General features: G+C 41.3%; 1 protein-coding gene across 2 annotated transcripts in view; it reads right to left on the bottom strand.

The window, feature by feature from the left end:
- The window catches only part of JPH1 (junctophilin 1), a 127,352-nt gene extending 105,554 nt beyond the window's left edge, over positions 1 to 21,798 (bottom strand). Inside the window, exons 1-2 of one of the 2 annotated variants that reach the window (XM_006131548.5) lie at positions 21,300 to 21,798; positions 13,526 to 14,282 (exon numbers count right to left, since the gene is read on the bottom strand). In XM_006131548.5, coding sequence (XP_006131610.4) covers positions 13,526 to 14,282; positions 21,300 to 21,678 — 1,136 coding nt within the window. In that variant the 5' untranslated portion in view covers positions 21,679 to 21,798. Of the gene's footprint in view, positions 1 to 13,525; positions 14,283 to 20,872; positions 21,196 to 21,299 lie in introns of those variants that run through there. The other variant, XM_089776225.1, reaches the window with a different exon arrangement.
- Between the last annotated feature and the right edge of the window lie 22 nt (positions 21,799 to 21,820).

Below are 21,820 nucleotides of genomic sequence, written 5' to 3'. Positions count from 1 at the left end.
TACAGGCCTGAGGCTATTTACTGGGAAGGGGAATTCCAAAACTGAAGGCTGGAGAAGAGTAGAGAAGCAGCAATGTGCCTTCCCCCATCTCTGAGCAGCAGTTAGTAAACTGAGGTGGGGTAGAGTGGTGGAGATGCATCATAACAAGGGAAAGTTAAAGTAGCAGACTGGAGGTGCTGGGATGGGAAGAGAGAAAATAATCCTCCCATTTTTGAGTGCTGAAAGGGGAAAGTGTGGGATGGTTTCAAATTCATCTGATGCATGCTAACCAGAAACTAATATGAAAAATGTGGTTCCAAGAGCAGTACCCAAAGACAGCACACTGTTAGGAAACTTAGTGTCCTTCTCTTTCCTAGCTGCTAAGGGAAAGCAGTGGTTGACTTCTTATTTGGCCATTGTTCCTGCTTTCCATCTTTCATACCCATTGTAGCTGTAAGGTTAGTCATCTGGTTATTGTCTGGTAAAATCCCAAGCCCTGTGAGGGCTGTGGATGTTTACCAAGCTGCATGAAATTTGTAGGAAAGTGCACAGGTGGCAAGAGGGAAGAGCTTGGAGGAGGCACAAAGAAATTAGTCTGTTTGCACATGGCTTAAAAGCTAGCTGCAGTATGTCTGTAATTGGTTCTCTTGATAAAGAGCCAGTTTCATTTTAGAAACATGGAGCCCTCTCCTATTATTGCCAAGCATGCAGTACATGGGGCACAAGGAGAAACTGATTAGATAAATTGGGATGGGGGGGGAGGGAGAGAGGGGAGAGAGAAAGATGCCCTAGAGAGAACTCTAGCAGCGGGAGCAGAATAAGAGGGTTTGAGAAGAAAAGACAGAGAAGAAAGAAAATGTACACTATGGGGGGGGGGGGGGGGAGAGGAAACATACACTGATGTCAACTAAAAAAAAAAAGACAGTAATAAAATAGAAAAAGTGAAGACAAGAAAGAAGAAAAAAATCTAAAAAATAAAAGTAAGTAGTTACCAAGCGCTAAAGATGATGCAATAAATGCATTAGTATGATCAAAAATTGTTACTGTGGTGCTGGCAGACCAGGTGCCAATTCATGCTCAAGCTCCAGCCCAACTCATTTGTGTATTAATTTAGATAAAAGTAATTATTAAATGCATAAAAGAACGTATTTGGTATTTAAACTTCATAAAGACTAATAGGATATTCCTTGCATTGTCTTCTCTCTTTTCTATATTGTGTAATAATGTAGTAGCAAACATTTACATTGTGTAAATAACCACGAAAAAGAAGCCTTGTAGAATGCAAATGAAGAACGTTTCTCTTAAAGTGTTGAATTCAAATCAAGTGGTCAGGGCTCGACAAATAATGCAATCTACTCGCCCGTGGCAAGTAGACTGCAACCCGGAAGAGACGGGTTTGGGCGAGCTGCGCATGTGCAGAACGATCTGCGCATGTGCAGATTGCTGGACAGCGCGGCTGGCAAGTGGGGCTCGCCGCAGTTTGGCAAGCCCTACAAGTGGTTACTGAGAGTTATGATTGGAGGTCAAAGTTAAAATACAGTCCTATTTGTCATCAAAGGAAAAGCACAAATGAGTTGTAACCTTTTCAGCATGTTTTCTGTGAGAAGAAACTATAAATATGGATTCAGAGAAAGATCATTCATCTCTGTACTATTTGGACTCTTATAAGGAAGTGTTCAAGATGAAAAATGGAAAACCTGAGAGGCAATCTGTGTACCCGGAAAAGACTTTTGGGAAATGGGTAGTTTAATACATAACTGCCACCACTTAGAATTACAAACTCTCAGGCTACGTCTACACTGCAACGCTATTTCAGGATACTAGAGTATCCCGAAATAGCTATCCTGCATCTTCATAGAAAGCCCATTATTTCTAAGTATAGCAAGCTCTCTATTCTGTAATCCTGGTAAACCTCATTCCACAAGGACTAGGAGACATTTCGGAATAGACAGTGCCAAATTACAAAATACGTTATTTCAAAATAAGATACGCAATTTGCATAACTTAAGTTAGGTATCTTATTTCAAGCTATGGTGCAGTGTAGAAACACCCTGGCTACGTCTACACAGGCATGATCTCGCACAAGAACTCTTTTGTGGAAGAGTTCTTGTGCAAAAACTCTTCCAGAAGAGAGTGTCTACGCTGGCATGTGCGTTTGCGCAAAAGCATCCATGCCTGTGTAGACGCTCTCTTATGCAAGAAAGCTCCGATGGCCATTTTAGCCATCGGGCTTTCTTGCGCAAGAAATTCATGTTGACTGTCTATACTGGCCAGTTGCGCAAGAGGGCTTATTCCTGACTGGTAGCATCACAGTTCTTGCGCAAGAAGCACTGAGGGTATGTCTACACTACCCCCCTAGTTCGAACTAGGGGGGTAATGTAGTCATATGGAGTTGCAGATGAAGCCCGGGATTTGAATTTCCTGTGCTTCATTTGCATGAAGCTGGCTGGCGCCATTTTTAAATGCCGGCTAGTTCGGACTGCGTGCCACACGGCTACACGCGGCACGAACTAGCTAGTTCGGATTAGGCTTCCTAATCCGAACTAGCTGTACACCTCGTTCCATGAGGCGTACAGCTAGTTCGGATAGGAAGCCTAATCCGAACTAGCTAGTTCGTGCCGCGTGTAGCCGCACGGCACGCAGTCCGAACTAGCCGGCATTTAAAAATTCCGCTGGCTGGCTGCATGCAAATGAAGCCCGGGAAATTCAAATCCCGGGATTCATCTGCAACTCCGTATGACTACATTACCCCCCCCCCCAGTTCGAACTAGGGGGGTAGTGTAAACATACCCTGATTTCTTACATTAGAACATCAGTGTTCTTGCGCAAGAACTCGCGGCCAGTATAGACAGGCAGCAAGTTTTTGCGCAAAAGCTGGCAAGATTTTGCGCAAAAACGGCCAAATCTTGCCAATGTAGACACAGTTGCTTACTCCCCTGAACATATATTTTACCTACTTTCACCTCTCAATAACTCATTTCCTTTTTTCTTTAATCAATCTTTAGTAAGTTTACTATAGAAATGGCTTCTAGTACTGTCTTTGAAGTAAGATCTAGAGTGTCACTTGGTCGCAGGGCAAGTGACTGGTCTTTCTTGGGATAGTGAACAACATAATTGCATGTGATTTTTAGTTTAAGTGACCTTTTATCACATAGTCAAGTTTGTCTGGGGGCACATCTACAGAGCAGGGCAAAAGTTGAATTAAGCCATGCAAGTTCAGCTATATCAATTGTGTAGCTCAAGTCGAAATAGCTTAATCAACTTTTGGCACTGTCTACAACACAGCAGGAAGTCGAAAGAAGAGCACTCTCCAATTTTTCTTACTCCTCATAAAATGAGGGTTACAGGAGTCAGAGAAAGAAGTCCTCCAGCTTACCATTATTTTGCAATAATAGCTTGCTGTCTAGATGCGCATTCAGTTATTCTGAAATAATGCTGCTGTGTAGACATAGCCTGGGTGACAAGATGGACTGGAGAGTGTAAGGAGGCTGTTTGCAACTCTATGGTAAAGTTGATCTATCTTACCGGTTGGCAAAATCTAATTATAGAACACTCCACCTGATTGGTGTGGCTGCTCAGTTTTCTGATAGTCTAACTTGAGGTAAGCACTCAGTTGTGATTAACTCTATTGTACCAACTTCTGGATCTAATATGAATATACAATTTCCACTGCAATTAGTGGGAGTCCCACAAGTAAACTAGAGTTAGCCCACGCTAATATTCTGGACAGCCAATACAAATCCCTTTCTCTAAATCTTAATGTTCTATAGCTTATTTGATTGTAGAATTAAGTATTGTAAAATCTTTATTTATAGCTTATCTGAAAGCTAACACAGAAGTACTTTGACTCTTTTCAGCTATTAATACATTTGAACTAAATAATAAAGTCAAGTCAGTAAAGTAGCAAGTGACAGTTTCTGCAATTTCTGTACTTCAAACATGTATATATTCTCTCACACCCCCACACCAGATTTTTAAAGATTCAAACCTTCATTCATTTTCCTAGTGAAATAAATGTATTTGGGTAAAATCCCAGCCCCAATGACTTCAACAGAGAAGTCTGTCAGACACAGAATGTAGAGTTAGTAGGTTATACTTTAAGAGTATCCATGTAACATAATATCCAGCTTAATTTCAGCTAGAACTTGATTTAAATTTGACCATGGAAAGATGTCTTTTTTGACACTGAAACAGACTAAATATTAAAATGAATATAACTGATCTTATTCTAAACCCAAGTTGGAGTTGTACTAATGCAAGCAGGCTCATAAATACCTTTGGTATTAGTTGGATCCTATTTCTAAACACAATGTTCATATTTCATCTATAATAAGTAAAGCATCTCAAAGATTTGCAAGGCACTAGTTTTGCAAGTGTCCAGTTTAGTGCCTTGAGTAAAGTGAGATTGGTAGTGTCAGCTTAATTCAGAGTGGAAAGTTTGTGCGCTGCACATAATTCAACACGGTTTGGCATGATTGGCAGTTGCTGTTCAGGGGGACAATCTATACATACTGAACACACACTAAATTCTCTCCCATAAATTATAATTTGTCCAGGTCAAAAGTGAGATGGGGTAAGAGACATTGCAATGTAACTATCTTCTGGAGGCTTCAGTTTTAATTCCTGTTAATTCTTTACACTTCAATATGTGTTTACAATATCCAGCTTTAAACTGAGTTCAAACATTTTAAAAACTCAGGACAATATTTTTGCCTCAATTTAAGTGCATTACTGCAGAGATCTGAACTCTGGGGAAGATGTATAGTTGCTTTGGTAAATAAAAAGATTAATGAACAATTATCTATTTATATTCTGTTTTATTCACCAGAAAGATCAGTGAATGTTATATAATTATGCATATTAAAGCCTATTTGTCAACACCAGCACAATGAATGATATAGATTTTGTCAAAAATATTTTGTTGGGTTTGAGGGCAGGAAAGAATAAGCAGGGAACCCTTCCATTTCTTTTGATTTTCTTCTCACCATAACTTCTTCCCCCCCCCCCCAATCTCTCTTCTACTCATCTTCATCTTTCATTTCCATTCCGACTCTTTCTCCCTATGCTCATTCATACTTTACACACGCTCTCTCCTTTGCAGGGTCAACCCAATGCTAAAAGTAACATTTCTTCTGATTAACATGGAGTCATAGGGGGGGGGGGGGGAAAAGAAACACAATTTCATAGTTCGAGCAAATGCACTGAGCTCCAGGAACTGACGCCATACTGTATGTAAACTGTTTTTTTGGCCTCATGTTAGGCAGTATGGCTATCCCATGTCAGCTGACTTACGCCTGAAGAGCTATAAAATTAAAGTGTAGATGTTGGGGCTTGGCCTGGAGCTCGGGTTCTATGATCCCATGAGATATGGAAGTCTTAGAGTCCAGGCTCCAGCATGAGCTTGAACGTCTATATTGCAATTTTATAGCCCTGCATTCAGTGCCAGCTGACATGGGCTGGGGGTGGGAGTTACATTGCCTTGATACCCCTAGCTATAAAATACCTACCTACACCACAGATGTGAGGAGTAATGAATGCAAAGATTCTAAAGACGAAAAAGACTATGTAAGTGATAACTATCATTAACTCTTGTATCTAAGATTACTGGTTCTAGCTGTGACTATATAAACTACTAGAAGTCTTACTAAGATAATCAAAGTCAGTGATTAGTAAAAACCTAATAATACAGAGTATCATTAGTATAGGACACTTGTGCTTTTTTGTTTTTTAGCACAAAGTGTATCCTTTTATAATTATGACTCCTCCTTATAGTAGTTACAAAAACAAGCATCAAGTAAAGAAAGGAATTCCACTCCAGAGACTGTCTCTTAGCTCCTAGTACATAAATATATGGAGGGCAGAAGGAGGGAAGCGTATATTCTAAAGACACCTCCCACACCGCAAATAAATGTGTAACGGCTGAAACTTTCAGCGGTTACATGTTTACCTAAATAAACACATTTTAACATTCCAACCTTTATACTCCTCTTTACCACCTACAGGGAAAGCTTCCCATTCATCAGTGGTAGAAATGAAAATGTTTTTTTTTCCCAAGACCAGTTATATGCATTTTGAAACTGCTATAGTCCTATATTTATCCATAACACACACCTCTAGGAGTTAATAAGATTGTATAAAGTCTATGAAAACTCTTATCCAGCTTCCCTTCTCTATTGCTTGAAAAAAAATAGTGCAACTATGTAGGGTTGCCAGGTGTCCGGTATTGACCTCTACAGTCCAGTATTTTTGCTCAACAACATCGGTCTCCTTCTCACCTCTCCCCCGACAGAATTTTTTCTCCAGTGTTTTTTTTTTGGGGGGGAGCGGGAAGAGAGGGAGTGTTTGGTATTTGTAGTTAAACCATCTGACAACGCTACAACATCAAGAAAATTAAGTTTTATTGCCACAAAGTTCTCAGAATGTTATGATACCCATGCAGAAAACTTTTCATATCCTGGACACACTGCTTTCCTGATTATTCGTGTTAACAAGTCTGGTTTAATTAATTAAGAGTGCCACAGAACCTGGGACTTCCACCTAAATTGGAGGGTAGGGAAGATAGCATTTGTCTTCCAGTTAGCATGAGGCCAAGTGTAGAGCTCAGGAAAGAAGCTAAACAGGCACAGGAGCTCTCTAAAACCATGTAATTTAGAAAGTCACAACATGTTTTGAAAGCAAACAGTAGTTGGTGGCTTAAAAAAAAATGCAGGCCCAGATTTTTTAATGTGGATAAACTAATACAAGTTTTTTGGCAAAATTAAATGGCCTATGCTTAATTTCTTTCATTTTCAGTTTTTATAGAAAGTGTCCTGAGTTTTATATTTATTATTCAGTTTTTACCAATTTTCATTAGACTTTTGGACCCCACAAATACATGAAAATACTAATATGTTAATACTGTTAATGTACAATTTAGAGATGTCAGATATAGTATAACTGAACAGTAGTGTAACTGCTAATTTTTCATGTGGTTACACCACTATCTGATAGTCCCCAGGAGTGGGGCTGGCAGCCAGTACAGTCCCAGCCCCAGTCCTGGGGAACCCCCCCTGCCACCCTATGCTGCTAGCTCTGTATCAGAGGCAGCATTGTGGGGAGGCAGGTAGGAGCTGGCCCACAAGGGGAGCCAATTAAAAAACCAGATCCCCACACAGACTGTCTGCCTGCTGCCGCCTCTGATACAGAGGCAGCAGAGTGGGGTGACAGCAGCCGCAGTCTGTGAGGGGTCCCCTAGCTCTCCATGGATAGAAGCGGCTTCCCGGGGGATGAAGACATCCCCCTCCCCCACTCAGAGGCTGCTTCATGGCAACCTTTCCTCCTCACCCCTGCTGCTGCCTCTGATACAGCAGCACAAAGGTGAGGAGCTGGTGCTGGGGGGAATCAGCTTTTAAGCCAACTCCCCTGCCCCAGCACTGGGTCCTGCATGCCCCTCCCCCCACTGCCTCTGTAGGAGGCAACAAGGGAAGGGGGCAGGTGGGTAGCTTGAAAGCCAGCTCCCCTGTAAAAGGCAGCAGCACAGGAGTGAGGGAGGGAAGAGGCAGATCTGGTGCTTGTGGGGAGCTGGACCCTAAAGTTTTAGGTGAATTTCTTAGCTTTATGAACTTCTGAAATATGACTGAATCTGTTTTTGATTTTGCAAAACCTTAATACATCTAGATTAATCACTTTAGCAAAGTTACAAATACACTTAAGTGTTTTTAGGACTGGAGCCTTTGTTACCTCAAAGTACTGTAACACATTTGTGATTAAAATTATAGTTTTACTGAAATATTGTGCTTAGTGACTTTAATGCAATTTTTGTTTCAAATTTTTGACTTTCGAAACTTGAACTGTGACAAACTCAAGAGTAATGAAGATAAGCACGTGAATTTTAACAAGATCAAAGGCTAAATTATTAACATGAATCTCCATGCTATTTCATTTCTAAGCTGAAAGCCACCAATGCAGATTTGACCCTGACTCTCCAAAGCCTGACAAACATGATTAACTATTACAGTGCAAATGCTTATGTGCTTACAAGTAAATATTTCAGCTGAGGTGTATGCTTGTGAAAACAGTTAAAAATCTTGACAAAACCTTAACTAATGGCAAAGACTGAACTACTATATAGTATATTCAAAATGTGACTCCCTTACAATGTATAGATTTTGCAATGAAAAATGAACTAATCTTAAGTGTTACCTCCGTCTTCTTTTCTAATACCATCAAGATGCGAGGGAGAATATTTTTATCTCACATGACTTTAATTAGCTAAAATAAAACTTTTACATTACAAACATTGAGATGTTACAACAAAAGAAGTGTGTAACTACCTTTAAAAAAAGTTCACAGTACCTACAGTGAAATAAACAAAGTCTTTGGAGTCTTCAGGTGCAGAGATGCTAAGGATGCTCAACATCTATTCAAGCAGTAGTCAATCAGCAGGACTGGCTCCATAGTTTGTATGTCCTTAGAACACACATACAAGAGAAATTCCCCCATTCAATATTCGAGGATGGGCAAGTAGCCATCTCTCCTTCCAAATCCAGGAAACTGGACAAAGAGGCTAGATTTATCCCCAGCGTAACAGTTTTGAAAACAATAAATGAATGAATTGTTCTCAGTGACAAAGGTAGGGAATCTGTGCTAAACAAAACAGTAATTCTGCACCTTCACTCAGAGTTGTTGGTTATAAGGGCAGAAGGGACTATTGTGATGATCTGGCTTGACCATCCAGTGGCAGATATAGAGCAGGGTGAGTGGGGCGGCTGCTCCAGGCCCTGCGCTTCAATAGGCCCCGCACCAGCGCCAGGGGCTGACTGGCCCAGCAGGATACCAGGAATTTCCCAGTGGGCCATCCACCGAAGGGCCGGCTGGCAGCTGCTGGAGGAGGAAGGGATTCTGACGGGGCGCCGCAGCCCCGCACTTTAAATTCCCCGGAGCTGGCCAGTACGGCCATGTGGAGCCGAGGGAGCGCATGCGCGGCGTGCTGAAATGCCGTGCAACAGCTGAGAGGGGAGATGCCTGGGCATGGCATGACGTCACAACCCAGGACTTTAAAACTGCGAGGCCCAGCATTGCACCACTCGGTTCGACACATGGTCTGGAGCCTGGGCCGGGGTTGCGGCTGCCCTGCAAACTGGAAGACAGAAGGTGGGTGGTAGAGGAAGGGGCTTATGTTGAGGTGAGGGGGGCAGGTCAGGAGAAGAAAGGGGAAGGCACCAAGGGATAGTGCTGAGGAGAGACAAATGTCAGGGGGCCAAGTGGAGACAATGAGGAAAAGGGCAGGAGGGGAGGTGTCAGTGGGAGGGGGGACAGGATGATGCTGGGAGTGGAGAGGGTAAGGGCATTGGGGCTAAAGCGGGGGGGGGGGAGATGCTGGGAGAAGGCTTGAAAGCAGGGATGGGCATGAGGAAGGTGGAGATGAAGCAAGGCAAGTGTGAGGGCACAGAGGCATGAGGGGAACGGGGTGGGCATCAGAGAAAAAGAGGGCAAAGGGTGCAGGTGCAGTGAGGGAAGGGGGAGGCACCAGGAGGGTGCAGGGGTAAGAGAAGGTGCCAGAGGATTCTGGGGGTGAAGCAGAAGGGCAGACACCTGCAGGGGAAGGACCAGCACCAGAGGAGAGAGGCAGGGCAGGTGTGTAGAGGGAGGTATTAGGAGAGGGGATGAGGAGAGGTAGCTCACATGATCAGAGTGGGGCTACTGGAGGAGTGGGCACAGGGGGGATGCCTTTTTTCTATTTTTTCTCCAAAGGGGGGCCCCGTGAAATTGTGCTGCCCTGGGCCCTGCAAAACTCTTATCCGCCCCTGTGACCACCTGTATAACAAAAGCCATATAACTTATCAGAAAGAATTTAGTTTCAAACTAGAGCACATCTTTTAGAAAAACATCTTAACGTGTGTGGATTAGTAATAGGGATGTTAGATGCTGCATAACTGAACAGTTGTGTAACTGCACGAAAACTTAGCAATTACATGACTACTTAGTCTCCGGGGCAGAGCCAGCAGCCAGTGTGCTCCTGACCCCACTCCCGGGGCGCCCTCTGCCACCCTGTGCTGCTGCCTCTGTGGCTGGTTCCCTCTAAAATAACTTTGAAGCTCCCTGCAATTCCCATTTGGATCAGGACACCCAATTTGACCAACACTGTGAAATCTGTATAGTACAGGTAAAAGCACACAAAAGGCCAGATTTCACAGGGAGACCAGATTTCATGGCCCATGATGTATTTTTCTTGGCTGTGAATTTGGGAGGACCTTGCTTATAGGTCTACATTTTTAGGAAGGAGGTGTTCAGAAATCAATACTGTATTACAAGTAGTTTCAGTAGTCATAGTTGGGGCAGGTCCTTACTCCCACCTCCTTTAAATGGAAATTTTCTGCATATCAAGTCTTTATTAATTTGCATCTTTTGAAGACCTTATGTACATAATTTACAAACTGTAAAAGGTTCTTTAAAATATGTACATATTTTTCTGATTAGAAAGCACTATACTGGTTAAAAAAAATCTTTTTTTATTTATAATTTAACTTTATAATATACTATGATCCATTCTACCAACAAAATGTGTATAGCACGATGCATTTCTTTACTGAAAATACTTTTAATTCTTCTGATGAATTAAATTATTCCGGATTTTTATGCTGTTTTAAAATTAGTTATTGCTTCAACTCTTTGCTAAATGATTATACTGCCCAGGGCCTCCCTGACTTCTTTGCAGAATCCAAATACTAACACTCATGAGTGCAAACTGTCTTACCAAATAGATTTTACTTCTTATTGAAAGGTTCCTTAGGGTTCTTTAGTAGTCCAATAAACATCTTTATCGGTTTGCTGCTCAATTGCTTTTCAGGATAAATCATCCAAATATGCAATTTATTCTATGTGCTTGACACTCTTGAGATTGTTTTTTAATAGTATTACTTATGTACAGTGAATATACTTTTTAAATCTACGCAATAGTGGCTGTGCAATTCAAGCAAAAGTCAGGATCAGTACTGTAAGGTTATCAATATTTCCTCTCAGATTTCTGTTAAAAAGCTGTTTTTATGGTAACAGTAAATTGCAAGTAGAGTCTGTCTAAGAAAAACAATTTGAAATGAAGAAAGCTGCCAGAAAGCTTTATTTTCATTTATAACAATAAAGATCGTTGATGCATTGCTTTCAGCACCCTTCACAAACACTTAAAAATAATCATTAATTGTTTATAATTAATTTAATTTAAATTGCAGCAATTTTACCTCAGGTAGTCCTCCAAACAACAAAACAAGAAAATTAAAACCTTCCTCCTTCCCTTGTAACCACCTGCACAATTCTCTCCCATTTTCAAACACTCGGGACCGAAAACAACAAAACAGAACAGAAAAAAACCACCATGAAGTTGGCAACATAACCAAAATCTGATGACATTCAGGGTTTTTCATATTCAGTGAGGGAAGCAAGTACCAAACCCAAGAGTCCCCTCAGGAAACTCTGTGCCAAATGGGGCCCTAACCTCATCAAGACTTAAAAGACTCCAGCTCAAATAAATAACAAGAAGATCTCACAGAGATAAGTAGGTAGGACTTGATTCACAAAGAAACTTAGATATGTTGACACCCAGCATCACTATGTATATTTAGTACTTGGAAAATCACGTGGATTTACTAAGCCTGAGTAGGTCTCTATACAATGAATGGAGAGAGATACGTGCCTGAAAATTTCACAAAAGCCAGAATGCTTGATGACAAACAAACATAAACTAGCCAATGGGCAGTACCAAGCCAAGGTGTATGCTCTAAGACCTGCCCCTTTGTTTAGGATAGGCATTCAAGTCTGGGCTGCTGGAAGGTCTTTCCTCTATTTGGGATTCTTACCTGAAAACCCTCTCTGAGCATTAGACACCTATGCTGTTTTAGCAAGAATCTAGGGTGTGCATGAGGAGAACCTCTGTTGTACATTTTAGCCCAGAGATTACAATACTCACCTACAATGTGAGATATCCAGGGGGCAAATCTCCCCACCGCGTGAGGGGAAGACGGGATTTAAACAGTGATCGCCCACTTCTCAAGTGAGTGCCTTAACCACTAAAGCTATGGGATATTCTGATGTGAGGGTTCCTTCGGTCTCTTCTGTTGAAGTTGCTCTACTGTGGATAAATATAAAAGAAAATCACTTGGCCAGAGAGACAGTGCAAACAAGGATGAGAATGACTCTCCAGCCTGCTGGTTAGAGCACTCACCTGGGAGGTAGAAGATACAGGATCCAGTCCCTACTTCAATGACTTTTGGAAATGATTTATCTACCGTGGAACAGCTTCAACAGGAAAGACTGAGGGAGTTCTACCTCAGATTATCCTGTAGCCCATTGGTGGGCAATACTTTTTGCCAGGGCCTCAAATGGAAGGGGTGGGGCCAGGCTTCCCCACCCACAGACCATGATTGGTCTGGGGGTGGGAGAGCCCCTTCGCTCCCCCTCCCACTACGCACCCATGCCCCCGGTGGTGGGAAGAAACTTCCCATGCTCCCCCACCCCCAGGCCAATCAGGGCCTGGGTGGGTGGGGAGAGCACGTGAAGCCTCCTCCCGCCCTCGTCGTAGGATGGGGGAAGGGCAGAGGAAACTTCGCGCACTCCCCTCACCCCCCCAGACCCTGATTGGCCTGGGGGCAGGGGAGCATGCAAAGCCTCCTCCCGCCCTGCCAGGTGCACAGGGCACTTCTAAGTGCTCTTTTGCCCACCCCCACTGTAGCCCAATGATTAGAACATGCACTTAGGAGTTCTCAGATCTCCCCTTCAGGTGGAAGAGAATCTTGAAGTGGGATTCTTCTGCATTCCAGATGAGTTCTCTAACCACTTGCATGAAAGTTATGAAGGAGCTGCTACTCCTCACTCTGGCATTTTGTGTAAGCTTCCCCAGAAAGACCCAATCCGGTAGATGAGCTCAGAGCATGCTTACCAGATCAAACTTTGCAGGGAAGTTAGGCAATGGAAAACCTGTCCTCCCCCTGGTTCACTCATTTTCTGGAACTCAGGCATCCAGATGCCTGGCATAAGGCTGCATTCAGCATGCATAATTAGAGGTCTACAGACATTTAGGGAGTATTATTGAAAAAATATAGGAGCTGGGATATTTTAAGTGTCTAGGGGGTTCAGAGGCAGCTTGTCAGGGGTTCTGTGAACCCAAGTGGGGTATGGTTCTGGGATTAAAGCAACTTACTTGCCAATTAGGCACCCAAGCTCTTTTGTGAGAATCTCCTCTTCACGGTGTTATATGTCAAAACCAAGGTCTTAAATTTTGTTCTTCCTTACTGCAGGTTTCCAAATAAATCACCAAGCAAAAGTGTAGTATGAAGTGTGCAAGTAATATTTGTCTCAAGTTATGAGGACAAATTCTACTCTCAAGTTCACATATGTAACTTCATTTGAGTCACTCAAGATTCAAATATGATACAAAGCTGAATATTGCCCATTGAAGACAAACAATTCTCTACTCAAATTTTTAAGAGTCTCTGTCAATATAGTTTACTGTAAACCATCCATTTTTTGTTGCTATTTGTGAAATGGCAAAAATATACATTTTTCAATTACATACCTTGAAGATGCAATTTCCACTTTGGTTCTTGCCATAGCAGCTGCCCTTTGTGCACCCTCTATTGCTCTATCCACCTTTTCTTTAGTTTTGGTGTTTCTTAATGGTATAAGTTGCTTTCTTATTCCACGAACTAAAAGATTGTTCTTATATTTTCCCTCTTCCTTTGTGCCATCTGGAAATATCGTGCATCCATATCCATGCCTTTTATTATTTAGCCATTCTCCTTCATATTTCATACCATTCGAACGCTCACTAATACCAAAACCATTGCGCTTGTCATTCTTCCACTCTCCCATGTATGTTTCTGTTGTGGTGGCATCAACATGGTCTTCCATTGGGCAATAATCACAGTCTCCATCTCCAAAACTAATTGTAGAGTTGGCATCACTAGAACTAATTCTGCTCATAGCAGCATCACTCCTGACAGAGCTACGTTTGCTAGATATTGATGATTTAGATTCAGATTTTCTAAGTTTTATACTACCAAGAAGGGATCCTCTTCTGAACAAGCCTCCTCTTTTCTTACTACTTATGGCTTCCGGTTCACTGTGGAAATTCAAAACAAATCCACCTCTTGTTCCAGCTGGGCTGTCTGAAGCAATGTCATGCAGAACAGTGCCATTGCTCTGCTCACTACGGAGTGAGGAGAGAGATGTTCGGAGGGGTGAACGGATCACAGTTGCCATGCCATAAGGTACACTTTGACGTACACCATATCCGTGCCGCATCCCTCCTGTCCATTGTCCCTGGTATGTACCTTTTGAAAGAATAACCAATGGAAACAAAATTTAAGAAGCAATTCAATTAGAGAGGAACTGATGCCATCACTACAATAGTATACCTACTGTCCACTATTTTACCAGACATATTTTTGGCAAAATTTCATCAGAAAAGTCAACACATGTTACATGATAAAAGGAATCCTGGAATAGAAAATATTTGTCTAACTTTTAAAAAACGATTCTTCTGCTGGTTAATAAAAACTTTTCAAATGAATCCCGGTACCCAGATAGCTAAAAATCCAATAGTGTCCAGAATATTTTTTTTTAAATTTAAATAAGTTTTATTACACAATGACTCATTGCACACTTGTTTAAAATATATTTCTACAGGGGAAAAAAATCTAATTTTGTTGAGATTCCAGGAATGAAACCTTAGTATATCACCTTTGCCTCTTCTGACTCCTTGTGAAATGTTGGTATTATTTTTCTTGCTGCTAACATATATTTTGTTATAATGAATAGCTGTGTTTATAAAATCAGTAACTTCCCTGTAGGTTGTATTTTGTTTCAGACCTTTATTCTATTTGTAGCAACAGAAATGCTGCATTAAAAGACATCCACAACAGACCGAGGAAAATAGTATACATCTTTTTCCTGCAGTCTGACCATAAACAAAAGTCACAGTGAAATCAGTGGAGACCTGCTTATGAAAAAAAGAGTTCAGATACAAAGATAGTGTGTTCAAGTTCTCTAACAGTCATAATAAAATGCAGAACAATGATGACTGATACAGGGATGTTAAATATCAGTTATTGAACAGTCAAGTAAACTCATGAAACATTATTGATTAGTCGACTATTCTACACTCTCCAGGAGCGGGGCTGGCAGCCACTATATCAGAGGCAGCAGTGTAGGGTGCCAGGTGGAAGCTGGTCTGTGAGGGGAGCCAGTTTAGAAAGCAGCTCCCCTCACAGACCTGCGCCCTGTGCTGCTGCTTCTGAGAAAGAGGCAGCAGCATGGAGTGACAGCAGTTTGAGCTCCCAGACCCAGCGCAAGCCAGAACTGAGCTAGGCTGTCTGCCTGCCTGGCTCTTAATACACTTGAAATTCAAAGCTGAAATGGGGGTAGGTCCCAGACCCAGCATGAGCCAGGACTGAGCCAGGCTGCTGGCCAGCCTGCTAAAAAACTGATTGGCCAGGAGAGAGGAAGAGGGAAATACATGAAGTCTAAAGCATTAACCTATACACTTTTGCTTTCGGTTAATTGACTATACTATTACATCCCTAGATTGCTTTTGTTGTCACATTTTAGTAAATTATTGTGTTATTAAATTTGTGATGCAAATATCAGAACTAAGGCAGAAACGTCATTTCTCTCACTATTCACCTGAATATGAAAATAATGTCAAGTTACCTCTCATTCGTAAAGCAGTATGTAGTTAAATAGTCTAGTGGCAAAATAGCAGAGAATTAAAGGATACCATTTTAGCTATACCTGAATATATTTTGTCACAATCTGTAACTCAAACATAGCAAGAGGAAAAAAACAGACAAAACCACTCTGATTTTTTAAAATGGAAACAGAAGAAGGAGTTGGATAACATTTGAAAAGTGGTGGTCATAGATACCTATGTGATTGAAGTTATATTGTCTGTGGTTAAAAAGATGAATTCAGGTTATTGCCTGAACATATGAACTTCCAGATTGAGTCAGACCAATGGTTCACCTAGTTCAATATCCTGCATCTGACAACAGCCAATACCGGATGTATTAAAGGAAGATGCAAGAAACTCCACAATAAGCAGATTTGACCCCAAGAAGTTCTTGTCCTAATCAGTGCAATTAGAAATGGATATAAAACCTTGAAACATAAGGTACTGTTGCCTCTCCCCTTTTAGTCTCCACCCACTAACCAAAGCACTAACAAACATAACTCTGGACGTTCTTTAAAAAGTACTAATAAACAACTTCTAAAATTTACTTGTTTGGTTTTACTCTGTTAGCTGTTTCACACATTAAATTGCTTTTTAGAGAGCTATATTTGACATATGGAAGTCCATGATTTCCTGTAATTGTCTGCATTTGTCATGTACCTCAAATTTTAACATCACTTGTCTGAAAGCTTAATTTGACTAATTGTTTGAAATTAATTCTCAGTTTTATGTACATTATCTAGTTTGGTTATGCATCTAATAGCTCATCAATATACATTTCTACCATTTACCTCTTATCATACCTGTCTGAATGAGCTAATTTAAAATCATCAGTTTATAAGTTTTGTTCCAGATTTTTTAACTACTATGTATTTCATATAAATGTTAAATAAGCTCAACAATGTAACTATTTAGTGTTAAAATATTTTAGTATGTGGAAGGTTTTCCTTTATAACAGATGGCTGCTGACATCAACAGTAAGCAAATTTCTTAGATTCTCTCTCCTTCTCTGTATCCTAGATACCTGCTATGAAGAATTGGTTTTTAAGGCTGCTGAATCTAGAAACATGGTTATTTAGAAATACTTAACATACGGAGCAGGGTAAATAAAAAACATGAGCATAATACAAGGATGTGATCTGTAAATAGTTTTCAAAGTGCAGTCTTTTTCTTGACACTTGTTACTGTAATAAATATTTTTCCTGGAAATAAATATATGAATATTCTATCAGTTGAATTGTATCTAGAACTACATTTTGCCCCTATTTACATCCGTGTGATTATAAAGGGTTCTAAAGGTACACCTGAGATGAGAATATGGCTACAGATGTTTTGTTGTTTCATATATCAACTGTCTAATTTGTTATGCAAGTAATAAATACACTTGACTCATTTAGAGTAGGGCCCATTACACCCGTGTTTCTGAAAGTGTACAGCGGAAACACTTTCAGAAACAACTTTAACTGGCTGCCCCGGTTTGTTTATGTACCGGCGCCACAGCCTCGGAGCCTCGTGGCTGCCATTGGCTCAGTTTCATCCTTTGCAGCTAAGGGGAGCCACGGGAAGTGGTATGGGCTGGGCCACCACTTCCCGCGACTCCCCTTGGCCTCAAAGGACAAAACGGAGCCGATGGGAGCCGCGAGGCTCTATGGCTACGGTGCCAGTACATAAACAAACCAGGGCAGCCAGTTAAAGTGTTTCCGTGGTACACTTTCAGAAACATTGCATTGCATCATGTTGACCTCCCAACATTTTGACCTCTTTACACTTCCAGAACAGTGTAGATCCATGGTATCCAACCAGCTCTGAAGCAGTAGCCACTACAGCATTATAGACACTACTGCTGTACATCTTAATCAGGTTCACTATTTAAATTTAAAAAATTGCAATGAGTCTCATGGACAGAGCTCATTACATTTCTTCGTGCCAGTATATGGCCTTCTGAATAAACTGCATGAACTGAAATCAGAAATCTGGGAAGGTCCTTCTTAACTAGTTATCGTAAATATCAAAGCTTAGGAATGTCTGCAATTTGTCTTGATCAGAAAATATTTTTGTTTTAAAAAACAAATACAGAAGATCAAATATATATAACCCAATTATGGCACAGGTTTTTCACTTCTTTGTAGGGGAAAATGGAAATGTTTATGATTTGCCCTGGAGAACATTAAACCAGGACAATTAATTTACTTGTATGTGTTTATCAGACTCCCCTTTCTACTAGGATAATGAAATCAAGGCAAGATTCTTATTAAAAAAATGAAAAGAAAAAATAGTTAATGAGTAAGTGGAATATTCTATAACTCAAACAAATAAAAACAGCCTACCATGGAGATTTCATCTGAATATTTTGTGTAGTTTTACTGTGCAGCCATTCCCAACTCCTCAGATATTTGGTTGTAACTGTGCAATAAACAGAAGGGTTTCCCTCTATTACTACTAGACAGTATCATGCAGAAAAGTACCCACTCTTGCGTTAAATTTTCTAGTTATAGTCAAAATGTTCCCTTTGAATTGTACGCTAAAAGCATACATTATTATAAATATGGAAACAATAGTGTTACATAAAATTATAGTTGTGTATATTACTTCCAAAGTGAAAATTTAAGAAGTTATTAAAAGGCTATGATTATACTCAACAAGTGTGATATAATGATATACTGTACCAAGAACATCTAATGTGCTATGTACACTCAATCCTGTAAGCAACAACATGCCTATTTTCATGTTCATTTTAACTATAACTGATAGCTCTAATTTGTGCCACAGATAGATACCAAGTGATTGTAAAACTGTATGTGCTCCTCTAAAACTAGCTACTACTGGGCGACACAGAGAAACAGTTGAATTCAATACACCAATAGTTTTGGATTACCCCCAGACTGTATTTGTCAGCAAATAACTATTGGTCTAAAAAGTTTACCTACCTCTCATCAAGATCTAAATACATTACCTTTTCCATGGGGATTCAGTTAAATGCTAGTTTAAAAAGCATATCCATACAGTGGACTGTATCACTCTGGTTTTGCAGATGCAAATCAAAGGAAATTTTTTATTCAGACGACAGAAGTTTGCATGTTGCCAGTATTTTTATTCCTAAATACATCTCTCCCAGACCAACACACTTTAAAGGCAAAATATTGTGGAAACTATGTGTGTGTAGATTTTTAACTTCCTAAACTTTAATTATCAGCACAAAGTTATATCATTATTCTAGTGTTCTCCAGAAAAGCACAATGGCCTGTAATGCAAACATTTCAATCTACAACTCTAAGGACTTTTAAATATACTCAGTCTGTTTGTACTAACAATCCAGATAGTTTTCAAACAGGTAAAAATACTGCAGTTTCTCATTTACTGCCGTATTGTTTGCGGTGCCTCAAAACTAAGGCCCTGACCACAGACACCTAATTCCCATCAGTAGCCCCATTAAAAATCAATGGAAATACACATGCTCAAATACACTATTATGTTTGCACAATTCTGGCCTTAGTGGTAGATTTACATTAACTGAACAAAAATTCTTAAGATAGTAGCTTTATAAAAATCCACACTACCCTGACTTCCAAACTATCAATAAAGCCAATTTATCTCTGAATTACAATCTGCTTAATTGAGAGAGAAAACACAAAAGATGGATTCCCACAATTACTCATATGTGTTCACTATTGAGAAATCTATTTCTAACAAAAACAAGCACACTAATTTATTTTAAAAATAAGGCAATAGCAATTTGTACTTGCCCGTAGCCCTTTTAAAACTTCTAATCCACCAAATGGAGAAAAAAAATTCAACAGTTTAGTGAAAGGAAATGCTGATGTTTTAAATTAAAAAAATAATTAAAAATATGTACGTACCCTCTGGGCAGAGACCAAGCATAAAAACTTTCACAGACCCAGGAGATTACTATGAGCATGAGAAAACTTTTGTAAGTAGGGCTCTACTCCCCCGTGGCACATGGGTATTTATTCTTTGGGGCATCTCTTCTGGGACTGACCACAAGTTGCTAATCAAACTTCTTGTAGAAACTGATACATAGCATTACTTAAGAGACCTTAATCAAGAATTTGTTTTTAAGTCACAAAGAAGGCAGATTTTTACACATTATCTATTGTTTTGCTAAATTACACTTCTTGCACTGCACTCACATTTTCACACAAATTTGAACTTGCAAAATGTGTATGCTAAAGGTTAAAATAAAATGTTTTTAAAATTTCAGCTCTAGAAAGTTAGGCCACATTTTTCCCTTACATCAGGATAGATCAAGAGTAATTCCATAGGTCACTGCGCTCAGTTACACTGATTTTACACAGCTGTAACTCCAAAAGCCACAGCAGCACACAGTGTGAGAACAGAAACAGGCCTGTCTTTTCTTTGGTGCTTGAAATGACATGTACATGATTAAATGAAACTATGCAACAGGGGAAGTTATACTCATGAGTCACCTTGCTGAACCTCAGGTTGATATCTTTTGATACATTAAATATGATGTCAGAAGTCACTAAGACATACTCAAGTCATCCCAATATATTTATAGGAGAGTTTTAGGAGGGTTGGGCTTTTTGGGGGAGGGGCAAAAGAGGTGGGTGGAGAGGGATGGTAAGGGAGAGGAACAGCAGCTGGCCTATTTATTTCAAAATATGATTTGTATTTAGAATCACTTGCAAGGTTTACATTACAACATTTCTCCGTTTATTAAATAAGCTAATTTTATAACAATGTAGGTGGGGCCAAGTTTAATTATTTCTAATATATAATCTATTTAGATACCATTAGCTTTCTGCTTTCCCATGAATTTATTAAAACTTTCAAAAGCCAGTGATTGAGATTTGTTTGTCTGGGATAGAATACGTAAGTGTTGCTAAATCCACATAACACTACCTGTGAATCCTCCAATAGTAGTACCAATAAGGGATAAAATCAATGTTTTCAAGCAATTACAATTCACATCTAAAGTTTAGGAATCAGCAAACATTTCGACCAGATGGTGAAGGAAAAGCGATAGCCCTGGGAATATGGACTTTTAAAAGTGAAACCTTGAAACAGCTCACGAGCTTCTGCTGCTATTACTCAAATGCAGCGTTTCTAACAGGATAATTAATATTAATCCTAGGTCACCCTGCAACACTATAACCTACACTGTGCGTTCATTGCCTTTAGGAGTGTAAAGCAATGGTAGTTTTCTTTACGAACCTTTCTTCTTTCCGCATTAATACTAGCAGTCCAGCTCTAGGATCGAGGCCTTACTTACAGAACCCTGCGTCAGTTGGCTGCAAATTTCAACTCCTGACCATGGGAATGTGCCCCCAGGCTCAGCACCTGCCCCTTGCCAAAGACGCACCGCTCCCGCGGTTACAATGGGGCCCTGCTCGCGTGCATAGAGTTGATACACAAAAGATTAAAAAAAAAAAAAACTTTGCCAAGAGTTGAAACTCCTTCTACCCCTGCCTGAAAGGAGCGAGACGGTCCCCGGCTCTCGTGCAGGGGTGCAACTCATGCGAGAGCCAGCGCGGGGGCGCGCCCAGGTGGCAGCGACACACGTGTGCGCACACACATGCAGTTCGTGTTGCACGGAGCCCCGCACGCGCCCCGCTGCTCCCTTCCCGCGCGGGCCGCTCACCTCCGTCCCCGTAGGTCTCCACGCCGTAGCCGTCCTGCAGCCCGTTGCTCCAGGTGCCCTCGTAGCGGGCCGGGGTGCTGAGGCTCTGCCGCACCCCGTAGCGCCCCTTGAAGCCGTGGGACCATTCGCCCCGGTACATCCACCTGCCCTTGGTCTCCACGCCCAGCCCGTGGCGCTTGCCCTGCGCCCAGTAGCCCTGGTAGGTGTTGCCGCTGGGCCAGGTGTAGCCGCCCACCACCTCGAAGCCGTGGGACCAGGAGCCCGCGTACTCGCCCTGCCCCTTGGGCCCGGTGCAGATGCCGTGGCCGTGGGCTTTGCCCTCCTCCCAGCCGCCGCAGTAGGTGCCGCCATCGTCGAAGTCGAACCTGCCGCCCGTCATTCAGAGGGGTGCGGGGCGAGCTCGGCTCCTTCCTTCCGTCCGTCCGTCTGCTGCTGCTGCCCCTGCTGCCGCCGCCGGGCCCCTCCGCTTCCAGCGCCCCGCGCGGCAGGACTGCCAGGGCTCCTCCGCCCGCGCCCCAGAG

Source organism: Pelodiscus sinensis, chromosome 2, assembly GCF_052426305.1.
Source record: "Pelodiscus sinensis isolate ZL-2025 chromosome 2, ASM5242630v1, whole genome shotgun sequence".
Taxonomy (NCBI): Eukaryota; Metazoa; Chordata; order Testudines; family Trionychidae; genus Pelodiscus; species Pelodiscus sinensis.
The sequence above is the reverse complement of the archived record's forward strand: the minus strand, read 5'-3'. Positions and strand labels throughout refer to the sequence as shown.